Source organism: Lepidochelys kempii, chromosome 14 (assembly GCF_965140265.1).
Source record: "Lepidochelys kempii isolate rLepKem1 chromosome 14, rLepKem1.hap2, whole genome shotgun sequence".
NCBI classification, from domain to species: domain Eukaryota; kingdom Metazoa; phylum Chordata; order Testudines; family Cheloniidae; genus Lepidochelys; species Lepidochelys kempii.
This window is the reverse complement of record NC_133269.1, coordinates 11067378-11079646: the sequence shown is the minus strand read 5'-3', so window position 1 is coordinate 11079646 and position 12269 is coordinate 11067378. Positions and strand designations below refer to the sequence as shown.

At 38.1% G+C, this 12269-nt stretch overlaps 1 protein-coding gene across 15 annotated transcripts in view; it reads left to right on the top strand.

Annotated features, from left to right (window-relative positions):
* Nucleotides 1–12269, top strand: part of STXBP4 (syntaxin binding protein 4) — a 139607-nt gene that overhangs the window by 40822 nt on the left and 86516 nt on the right. For all 15 annotated transcript variants that reach the window (XR_012154917.1, XM_073311655.1, XM_073311659.1 and 12 more), the window contains 4 exons: nucleotides 77–173; nucleotides 1364–1476; nucleotides 2329–2418; nucleotides 9127–9192. Coding sequence is in view for 14 of the 15 variants with exons in the window: in XM_073311655.1 (XP_073167756.1) it covers nucleotides 77–173; nucleotides 1364–1476; nucleotides 2329–2418; nucleotides 9127–9192 (366 nt within the window). In the remaining variant the exon portion in view is untranslated. The remainder of the gene's footprint in view (nucleotides 1–76; nucleotides 174–1363; nucleotides 1477–2328; nucleotides 2419–9126; nucleotides 9193–12269) is intronic.

Sequence of the window (12269 nt, the reverse complement as noted above, 5' to 3'; positions counted from 1 at the left end):
AAATGAAAAGGGTTTTTTCCCCCATTTGAGGCAGAGACCTCTAACCCCCATTTAAAAAAAATTATTTGTTTTCTAGGCACTAAATTATCTTGGGATTCAGCCCACAAATGAACAGCAGCAAGTCCTGAGGCACCAACTCCAGAAAGATTCTAAAGGCACAGTATCTTTTGGAGGTAACCATTTGTAGAGTGCCCTGGAAAATAATGTAACATAGAAACAGAGAGCATATAATACCATTGTATATATTTTCAGTTAAAATAACCTTCCCATCTGTAAGTTATTACTGTAATGAAAATTCTACATGGTGAGGTGAGATTGTGATTCTACTGTTTAACAATGAACTTGCAATTCTGGAACTAGCCATCTGTAATGGAAATCAGATTTCTCCTTTATGAAGAGCAGTCTCAGCTCACTAGCCCTTAAGTGCACTTTGCTCTCACTTGTACTAATGAATTTTCAACTTTGTCTTGAAAATAGGGTATTATTAAGTCTGGGGGTTTTTTAAATGAAAGTGGCTTTAGTCTTTAAGAAATCACTGCTTTCTTTCAAAAATAAAAGCACAAAGTATCTGTTTTATAGCAAATTCATTTTTGCAAACTACTTGATTGTAAACAATATTTCTTGTGTAATAGTTTCCTAAGAAATAGTCATGAGATTGAAGCATGCAGTGTCATTTTAGTGGCTACTAATTTAGGCATCACGAACCTTAGAAGTTAACCATTTTTCTTCTCTAAATTTCTTAAATGTTAAAGTGGGCTTCAAAACAATAAATAAAAATATAGGTATACATTTTTTTTATTTTTAAATTGCATAATAAATCAAAGGAATTATGTGTCAGGTCTCCAGTCTGTGTCATCCAGCTGCTCTATGAATAACCTAAAACAATATTCGTTTCTTTCTATTTCTTGATCTCTGAAACTGAATTGTAGAATTTCTCGTATCTTATTTATTTAATATTTGTCCAAACTATGGGACTGAAACTAAAACACAAGTTGAGAAAATATTAGCAAGCTCCTGAGCATACGTTTTTAAAACTCCATTTTCTGATTTTTTTTTTTTTTTTTTACGAACTTCCTCAAAAGAACTCGGTGCTGAGATAAGAAGCTGTAGACAAAATTGCAGGTAGATTGTTTCATCTTTCAGGAAGTTAATGGAGGAGTTGAAAATTCATACTTAAAGGGGAGCTCAAAGGTGAATATGGAGAGGCTACTGCTACTCCATAATTTAGGCTGTCAGACCAGCACCTTCCACAACCGCTGCATTCATTTTCAATAGTAGTTGCAAACAGTTTTAAACTAGGGAAAAACAAAGTGACTCCTTTAAAATTGATGCCACAAACTACAGTAACTAAACTCTGTTTTAGATTTTGTTCAGGTTGCAAGAAATCTATTCTGTTTGCAGTTGGATGAAGCAGGTCGTGGCCCAAGACCTATAACATTTGGGGCCAGTGAAATTGCCAATCTATTAGATTCACAGGTAAAGTATCTGCTGGAGCTCAGTAGTATTTATCTATTGTGAAGAATAAGCTAACAAAGGTTAATTTACTTAAAACTATTCCAATTCTTGTACAAATTTTTGAAACAGTTTCATATCATGGTTTTCTTTAAAGTAACCTAGTTCCTAAGAACCCTTTAAAAAACCTTGTTAAAGCAACCTAGTTTGCAGAGAGCAATTCACATAAATATGTTGTGAATTAGCATGAGTGCATAACAATGTTTTATTGACGTTCCTTAAAGGGACTGCTGATTGCTTTCTGCAGTGTGAGTAATAAACAATTATGTGGCACAGTGATTTGGACCTCTATTGCACTTGGAAATCACTTTATTTTAGAGGTAATTTTTAAGAATGAAGGCCTACCTAGAACCCTGATGGGATAGAAATACTGAATGTAAGTTATTCCTTATCTGAGATAAAATAGGAGGGGGAAGGTAGTTAGTTTTATTGGCACTGTTGTCTCAGAAATTTTTATGGATAATTTTTTGTTAATCCATTTTAGCAAACCAAGTTATTTTTTCATTGCAGGAAAACCTCTGGCTAGAGCTGGTCAGAAAATGTCAGTTAAAAATGAGTTTAAACCAACGTTTTTTTTGTTTTGTTCTAAACTGAAAGTTTTCATATTTGGTTGCTGAAAACCTGCAATATTTTGGAGAAACAAATTGCATTTTCATAAATGTTTAATGGCTATAAAAAGTTCTTTTGTCAGTCCTACTTGTGACTTTCTTTTAACAAGACTCTGTTCTTAAAGAGATCAAGCATTGTGATAGATGCATTTAACCTAATTTTAGCTTCTGTTAATTTGCCCCTTTTTTCATATTTTAATACATACAGCTTGTATCTTGTGATTCTTTGGAAATGGATGATGTGGAAAGACTTAAAAGAGAAAGAAATGAAGCTTTAAAAGAAATAAGTAAACTGAAGGTAATATTTAATTCTGATCATTTTTTAAAAAATAAAATAATCCATTTAAGGAAATATAGCATTTAACCTGAATTTGAATTGTCTGTGTATAGCATAAAAAGTATTTGTTCAAGAGAGGATAGTATTCGCTGGTATCCAAAGAGCATATGCATACAATGTGCTTCTAAAGAAATTGACCTTTACTCTCTATACTGAATCCCTGTGCTTTTTTCTAGCTTGAATGTCAGGGGAAATTAGACTAGAGACATGTCACAGAGGTACATTGTGTGTATGTGATTTATCGGATCTATTTAGGAATTTATGGGGTCCCACATCACCATAATATCTGATCACCTTTTAGTACTTGTGAAAGATGCCAGATTGGCAGAATCGGAGATTTAAAGTCATCTATCCTCAAAACAAGTATAGCAAAGAGGCAGTAGCAGTGCAAACTTCCCCCAGTCAGTACCTGCCAGTCTACCTTAACGCTAACCTGGAGAGCCTACCTGTTGGGGTAAAAGACAAGCTCAATCTCCATGCTCATTCTCAGCTATGACTACTATCTAGTATGACAACTAGTGCGAGTTGTGGTGGTTTTTGTGATGTAGACAACTGTCCATTGGTAAGTGAATCAGACTCATTCCACATAGGACAATGAGCTTTTCTCAACTTTTAGCCACTAGTTACTTGAGCTGGACTGGAATTAGCAATCTAAGAATATGGAGAGAGCACTGTATAGCCCATTTTTAATCTTTTGAGCTATCCAAATCCCATAATACTATATTTCTTAAATATGTGAACATTTTTTCTAATCTCTTAAATAAAAGTCTGTGTCAACAACTAAAAAGCCCTCACTTATCAGATGAACCCGTAATATATGTATGTTTTGATTTTAATTCTTAGATTGAAGCAGTACAAAGTAAATAAAGTTTTGGAGATTTATCATTCAGGCTTCAGTTCAGGAAAGCGTTCCTATTAAAGCCAGCATATAAACATGTACTTAACTTCTGTTGAAGTCAATGGGATTTAAGCACATACTTCAAGATAAGAGTTTTCCTGAATCAGGTCACGTGCTAGCATTACCAGCTTTCCTTCTACAACCAGCAGGTATTGGGTGCTACCCTTAATCAGTCATCCAAAACACACCTAACATTTGATCCTGAATGATACCAAGGACCTCTTGGGATGGGAGCTGAGGATTCTTAGTACCTTGCAGGAATCTCTCCACACCTTACACAACTGAGCCCTTTTAGTGTGAAGATCTCCAGATTTGTTTGACTGGCATGTCACCCTCACTTGCCTCCCACACATACACACCATGGAATAATTCATCACATTAATAAAGTCATCTCAAAACTGTTTGCTTGTTCCGTTCTCTCCTATTTGTTGTGTTTAACCTCAGCCATGTTATTCTCTTAAAAGGCTTTTTGTGATAGGAAGATGGCATCTTAAGTCAAAATTTCTCTTGTAGCTAGAGCAAAATCCTATACTTATTTGATCACCTCTGGAAGCGCTTTGCTCTTCTTCCCATTTAACTAGTCTAAAAAAGAAATACCTGTCTGGGGTATCGTCCTCTCTTTTTAAAATAAATAAATAAATAAACTAGGTGGTGCTCATTTTAGCATATGGATTAGCTGGAAATAAGCATTGCTGCTTTAATCAATTTTTGTTTTGCTATTTCTCTAATACTCTGTTCTTAAATGTCAAGGGCACCGAGAGCTTTGGATTCTTGTCCTTCTGTGTGGAGTTTATTTCAGACCAAAATAAAAATAAATTTATTTAGCCAGTCTGTTGGGGAAACACATTCCCCTTTTAATCCAGTTTAATCAATGGATCTTCTTATTTCCTAGATACTAAGGATATATGCATCTTAGCAATACTGCAAATATTTGCATTTCTAATCTTATATCAGCATTAAAAAAAACCCATGTAAATTGGTTCTTATTATAGGCATACCGTGAGCTTTCCTTGGCATACCGTTTCCCACTCAGTACTCTATATTTCAGTATTTCCCAGCCAACCTAGTAGTATAATTGATGTTCCTGAATGACTGACAGTAAGTTGTCTTAATTTGCTCAATAATAAGGCAACACACTGCTCATGTCCCTTTTAGAACATTAGACATAAAGTGTCCCTGGGCTTCTACAGTATATTCCTGAGATCAGAGGAGTTATTGCCTCTACTGTATACTAATGCTGTAGTATTTTAATTTGTTTCAACCTTTGTAATTTTTTCAATTTAATTACACTCGTGTTGGATACTGCAGAAAAGTTCTGATTGGGTATACTTAAGAGAAAATACTCAGATGGTTACAGATTCTTAGAAATTTAGGATACCATCCTACAAAGTGCTAAGTGCCTTTAACTTCCCATTAACTTCTGTGTTGAAGGCACTCGGCAAGCTGTGGTACCCCAGATACTCAGCATACATTCTCCTTTTCTTTAAAAAAAAAAAAAAATCTTGGTTATTCTTAGTAATGCCACTTTTTTGCACTAATAATCCCTCTCCCTTCAAATATTTATAGACGGTTATAATATCTTCACCCCCACTAAATTGTTAGTTCTTTTAATCTTTACTCAATGCCAGTCTCCCCAGATTTTTTTTTAGAATTTTTGCTACCTTTCTCAGGTTGGTTTGGTGGTCTGATTTTTCATATATGCTGGTGGAATTCAGTGGGATGAGAAGGGTGTTCTAATGGATGGGACTCTGAACTGGAACTCATGAAACCAGAGTTCAGTTCCCAGCTTGGCTACTGACTGTGTGACTTTGGACAAACACTTAGTCTGCCCTGTGACTCAGTTCTCCATCTGGGAAATGGAGATAAAGCCTACTTACTTCAGAGGAGTGTTGTGAGGATAAAATCCATTAATGATTGCTATGCATTTTGATATGATGATGATTATGACCATACAAATAGATAGATTTTGAAGATCCTAATCTCTGAAAATGAGTCCATTTACCTTGCCTGTAATGAGGTGCCCAGAATTACAGGTGTAGCTTCAATGGGAGTTTTGTGCACAAAGGGTTTGCTGGACCAGGCCCCATGTTTACTACTTTTAATAGCTTCTGCCATCATTTCCATACTGGTACCAGCTACCACAATACAGAAAATATTATAATAGAACACACATTTTTTTGAACAGATTTTAATGAAGGTTTTGAAAGCTTTCCATCAGGATGATGTCAGGCTATTAGGATATAGTTTTTAGATGTCAGTGGACAGGAACGACAACCAAAGAAACCATTGTCCTTGAAGCGTTGGCATCATTTGTAAGATTGTGCAGTAAATTAAGTCTATTTAATATTTATTCATTTGACCGCCACATAAATGAAATGCAAAGAAGGTACTAATAGCTAACGTGTTTCCAGAAGGGGGAAAGAAGCATTTCAGTGTATGTTCATCATAGGCGTTACAGGATATACAGTATGTGACTGAAAGCAACAAACACATCTGGTTACTTCCTTTACTAAGAATAAGTAATGTCCTTTTAACCACTTCATTTTATCTCTTCTTTTTAATTATTTTAAGTGAACCACTGCATGTGGAAGGTGCTCTATTGGCAGCCCAAGAGATTGAAGTTCTGGCACTGTACAGGAAGTGACCTCATCCTTGTTTGTGAGGACCACTGGTGGGCTAGAAAATGTGGATCATTCTCTTTGCTGAACCTACCAATGCGTGCTAATTTGAAGACAAATTTTTTTTGTGACAGGCACTGTGCAATAAGAACTGAGTAGAACTACGAGTTCATTTCACACAAGCCACATAAAAACTGTCAGATAAGACCAAATCTCATTACTTACTTTATCTGATCTGAATTTCAACCAGTTAACTATCGGCCAATCAATTAGTATCCTGATAGCAGTCTCCTGAATCATCTGTTCTTGCTCACCTTACCTTTTTAAGTGTTTCTGTGCTATCCCAGATAAGACTGTGTGTGTGTGTATAGGCCAGTCCCACACTGGTGTAAATCATCATAGTTCTATTAACTTTAGTGGAGCAGAACTGATTTACACTAACCAAGGATCTGGCCCGATAAATATAATTCACAAATAAAAATATTATAGCCATCATGGCTCAACACAGAAAATTATTAAGAATCTGAATAACAGTCCATTTGGTCAGTAAATGAATGCAAGATTCCTGTTGATTTCCATGAGCTTTGGATCATGCCCTTAGCTACTCCCTTTGGTGCATTGCAGACATTACTAGATCTCGGTACACTTAACAGTATCCTTTAAGAGAGAATCTTTTATTAAGTACAAGTTGAGGCGAATTTCTACTGACACTTTTCAAATTCAATATTCAGTCCCACATGGGAAAACTCAAGTGTTTAATTCACAGTACAGACAAATATTAAAAACATTTGGATACAAAAAGAAATCTATACAGGGGAAGATTTAATTTCTACTGATTCATTAGGTTCCTTCCATTTCTTACCAAAAGAAAAAGAAATAAATGGCATTTTTTTTATAGATTACATCAAGTAGTTATAAAACAGCTGCCATTATTGGGTAATGGAAAAATGCCTCCATTAGAGGATTTTTTGAGATGTTTGATTATGATTATATGTAGCCTGAAAGATGCCCTTTACAAATGGGTTAATATTTATGATAAAGAATGTTGATTTATATATATTATTGGGAAAAGATATGGCAGAATGTCAGCAATATGTCCAGCTCATCATCTTTATGATTTCTACACAACAAAGTCTTAAAAAGTGTGCCTACAGAAAAGCTGTTTTTGCTAACCATAGCAAATGCTGGAGATGGCACAAATTACAGGAAATACTGGTGAAATATATCTAAAGGTCTCTTCACAGTTCTGAACACACAGATCTGTTCCTCAGCAAAAATCTCTCTACTGGAATTGGTAGAAGAACAGTTTCCCTGTGAAAAGCAAGAAAATGGATACTCACATCTCTGTTAGTGGCAAAACATCTAATTCTCTGAAAATGGAAATCTAACACACCTCCAGTGTTTTCAGAATGGTTGGAAAAAATGGTCAAATATTTAATGGAAAAATAACTTTACATATATTACACAATAGTGGTAAATGAAGTAAAATGTGAAGGATGTTTCTATTGTTTTCTTGAAAAATTAAATAGAATTTTAAAGAAATGTCTACAAATCAATACAATAAATTACATTGTGTTTTCTAAATATGGTCTTATGCCTCACAGAAGTTTGCCAAAGCGATAAAAAATAATCTTTGTCTACTCTTCTATATAAAGAAAAATACTACAACAAAATTGTATTATTTTAAATGTATAGATATTATATTAAATAAGTGTATGTGTCATAATTCTCAACAACTATTCAAAAAAGCTAAAGGAATAGATGGACTAAAAAAATCACTAGACTATCTAAAAAATAACCTCTAGAGCAGTGATACTCAATTAGATCTACCCGTAGGCCAATTTTAGAATTTTATGCCAAGAGGTGGGCCATTGGAACAGAAGGCTAAGAAAATAAAAAAATCAGCTGCCACTAAATAAAGGCCTTGATTGCAATATAAGTATTAGTATTTCTATCTTTTAACAAAGTTTATTAATCAACATTATGACCTGTGCTTTTATTTCCAAATGGGCAGGGGACATGGGAGAGCAGCTCTGCCCCCCAGCCATCCCCATTGTTCTCTCAGTGCTGGCAGGGCAAGAGGGGGTGAGTGTTAATTTTCTCCCCTGCCTGATGCATTGCTCCCATACGAAGGGGCGGCAGTCCCCACCACCTGAACCTGGATCTCTCTGCTCTATGCCCAAATTAGGGTACCTGCCCGACTGGAATATCCATGGGGAGGAAAGAGCACCCCACCCTTCACACAAGGGGGTCCAGGATCAGGCCCAGTTCTCACCTCCTCCTGGGACAGGTCCACTGCATGGGACAGAATAAGTAGGGGGCCTCTAGCAGCTGGGATTGCGGGCATCATGGTGGTGGCAGCGCCCTCTGGCTGGAGCACAGAGCTGATGCACCTTGAGCACCCTGCTCAGACTGCTTTGTGCACCTGATCTGCCTCCCACGGTGGAGCGCTGCCAGAGGGCCTCCCTCTGCCCCGGTGCTCAGCTTCCCCTGCTGTGTCCTGACTGCACAGTCACCTCCCCAGTTCCTGATGCCTCACCTCTTGCCTCGCTGCCAGCAATGTGGAGTCTCTGCCCCTTCTGGGTCTTCCAGGGCGCAGTAGACTTCTCATCGGAGCCCCCACCCAAGAAGCCAAGTGAGCACTGCCAGGCGGTGGTGGTCCCAATCCCAAATGACTCGCTGCCCAGGAAGCAGGAGCTCAGCTTGTGCTTGTTTAGCCATAGCTGCACCCACTGGGCATTTGGCAGGCTCAGTGTGCTGCTGGCCTTGCACAAGGGCATAGCGAAGCAGGGGTGCTGGAGCCCCAGCAGTGAAAGGGCACACTGTGAGCAGCATGAGCCTCCTGCTGCCCACGCCAGGACCAGTAACTGATGCAGCAAGCCTAGACGTGCCAGGATTACGAACTGCCAAGCCCCAGCTCAAATTAAGCACTGGCTGGCGGGCCGACACAAGAATGGGTGGGCCACGTTTGGCTCAGGGAGCCCCCTGTTAAGGATCACTGCTCTAGAGATTAAGATTTGGTCTGGTCCCAGTCTTTACTAAGGTAGTCATTTATTTGTGTTGAATGTTGTAGCTAGAACATAGTACCTGTCCATATTCCATGGATATCATTTTGCTGCTGCATAAATAATTAGTCACTGTTTCTATTAACAGGAAGAATTGTCTGAATCTGTAGGTCTACGAAAACTGTTAACAGAGGAGCTACAAACTGTAAAACAAGTATGTTGTTGTGGGGTTTTCTAATCTCTTATTGGTATCTTATTACCCTAATGTGATTCTGAAGAGTTTTTTAAATAATAGCTTTTTTGTGCAGGGGAGAGGGTGGAATTATTTGTGCACTTTATGGTTTTCCCCTCCGCTACACTGATTTCACTTCATTGGAGTTACACTAACATAAAAGTAATATGATAGAGTGAAGAATCAGACCCTACAGATGGAAATATTTTTACTTGAGCAAATGAGGGATACCGGGGCAGATGTTCACAGCACATCTCCCATTATCTTCAAATAGTGATTGAGCAGGTAATTCCCAGAGTGTCACACAGAGTGTTAGCCCTTTATGTTTTCTGTCTGCTTTTTCACAAACTCTGGTGAAGATGGTTAAAATGTAATTTAAAGTGCAGCAAAAATTCCATTGGTAAATGCCACATTAATTCCCTGTGATTTATATTTGAGATTTGCTCAGTTTTCTCAAGTTATAAAATAATCTCTAACTGCAAGTGCTAAATATTCAACCTGGGGTATGAAAATCCAGCTGTATTTTTGTGAGTTGTACAGACGATTGTTAGCAGAAATAAGAATTCTGCAATGAGACCTTTGCTCATCATAAAAAGCAAAATTATACGCTAAGCCAAAAAGAACCCTCTCCCTTAGCTGTATTGATTCTTCAGTGGTAGCAGTAATGACAAAGTTTTCATTAAAATACAAAAATAGACTCAGAAGCATAAAGGGTTAAGTTGGCTTAAAAGGTGCTGCTTTCAAACTTCTGAACATAAAGGGGTCATAGTGAAGACCAGTATCCTGCCCAAAGTGTAAGAAGATCTCTACCCTAAGAGCATACAAAAATAAGATATTGCACAAAGCCCAATCAAGGGAGGATGCGGAGGGCATGACAGGTGGGAGGAAAACAAGGTAGGAAAGGTTCTGTGACCTGCAATGTGCAGGAGGTCAGGCTAGATGATCACAGTGATCCCTTTTGATCTTAAAGTCTATGAGATTCCTGGAAAGACCCAATGTTTGAGGGAAATAATGAGGAGAGAGAGAGAGGAGGCCCAGGTAGCCAAGTAGAGGCAATGCAAAGACATGCACAGTATTGAGCAAAGTGAGCAAAACTCTGCTCACACTGACCTGAGCACTGATGCGTAGGGGACAGATGGGCATGGAGGTTGTGGGTAGGTCATAGTTATTTAAGTACACTCCAGTGAACTCTGCTGATGCCATTTTTAGGATTTCTAGTACTGCTGTTACCAGTTAGAAGAACTGACTCCTGGACCTTGCTTATATTGAGGTTTAGGGAAATCTCTCTCTGTTGCTGCAGCACTCATGCTCGCAACAGTGAAAGTTCTACTGTGGACATGCCACTGACATCCTTACCTTCATAGCATCTAAGAGAATGTCTACGCTGCAGCTGTGAATGAGTCTCCCAGCCCAAGTAGACAGACTCGCATTCGTGGGGCTCAAGCTAGCGCGCTAGAAATAGCAACATGGATGTTTCACCTTGGGCAGAAATTCGGGCTTTCAAGCCCATCCGACCGCCTAGGCTTGAGAGCCAGAGCTGGAATTTCAACATTGCTATTTTTAGCACATTAGCTGAAGCCCTACTACTGCTAGCTCCAGCCCTTCTAATGCAAGTCTATGTGATCTGGAAGGCTTACTCACAGCTATCCGTATAAACCAATGGTTCTCTACCTGTGGTCCAGTCAGCACAGAGCTGTAGCCCAGGTGACATCCTCAGGGCCATACTGCTTACTTGCATGCTGTTTGTAAGTTCCTATCGTGCCTGCTGACTGCAGCAGGTCTTCTGTTCCAAATGAAGAATTTTTAAACATTTCTCTTCTGTAAATATTTTGGGATTAGATTTATACTTCTTTGACTTTACTATTTGTCAGGGGTTTTTTGTTTATTACTACCCTTCAGTACCCAGTTAGAATCTAGTTGCTATTTCCAGTATTGCTATGTTGCTTTACGTGACAATCATTATTAAATTAAGACTGTAGACACTTAAGCTACAGAAATGCATGTGCTTAGTATTTTTAGTGGTAGCAATGCCCATTGCTACCACATGAGGCCCTCATGTATTTATTTCTCTGTCTGCATTGTCATCACGTAATTTTGAAGGTGAGCTTTGCAGTGAAAAGTTCAGGCCTCCTGGTGCTGAACAATAGGGTTTTCCCAGATGAACTTTAAATAATGGCTACTGAAAAGGACACAGCCAGTAAAATCAAAGAGCAATAATTAAATCATGGAATGTTTCAACATATTTGAAACATTTACTTAGAGAAATATTTACTTCCGTTCATATTTTAAGTATATTTTATATTATTTTATGTATTTTTCCATTATATATATTCTAAGCAAACACACACATCTGCATTTCAATTAATATTGAAATTCATTGTTTGAGATTCACTGAGACTCAAACTGTAAAAAGCCAGACTACTCACAGATCTGGTCGACACTCTGTTCAATCTTCAAATTTGGCCTTTCTACTTGAATACCCACGTTGATGCTTACTCATCTAAAACATGTATTTGCATGCTTCAGTGTCTGATCCTGCAAGCTGCAGAATGCTTCCTGACCCTAAATCAGCAAAGCACTTAGTGCATGCTCAACTTTAAGTAAGCGTTTAGGTGCTTTGCTGAATACAGATGGACTTAAACATGTGGTCGAGCGCTTTGCTGAATCAAGGCCCTTGTGAGGTATTGCGCATTGAGGATGCTCAGAACTTCACAAGAGGTGCTCGGTATGTTTTAGGACTGGGTGAGCCCTAACCAACAATTTGAACACTGAAATATATAATTTGGTTGCCAGATTTAAGTGCAGAAGATTGAAAACCAAGCTCCCTCTCTAGAACTCTGTGGCTAGGCCTTCACTGGGGAAAAAGGTGTGCGTTTTACATTGAGATATCTGTTTAAATGTAAAATCCTGTTGGAGTCATTGGACACAGGCAGTTTGTACCTTGATGTAGTTAATCGAGGTCAACCTTCTTCAGCTGGTTTTCGCCTTGACTAGCTACAGTGAAGTAAACCTAAAGTGCCATGTCTTCACTAGGATTTTACATCAAGAAACGCATCTTT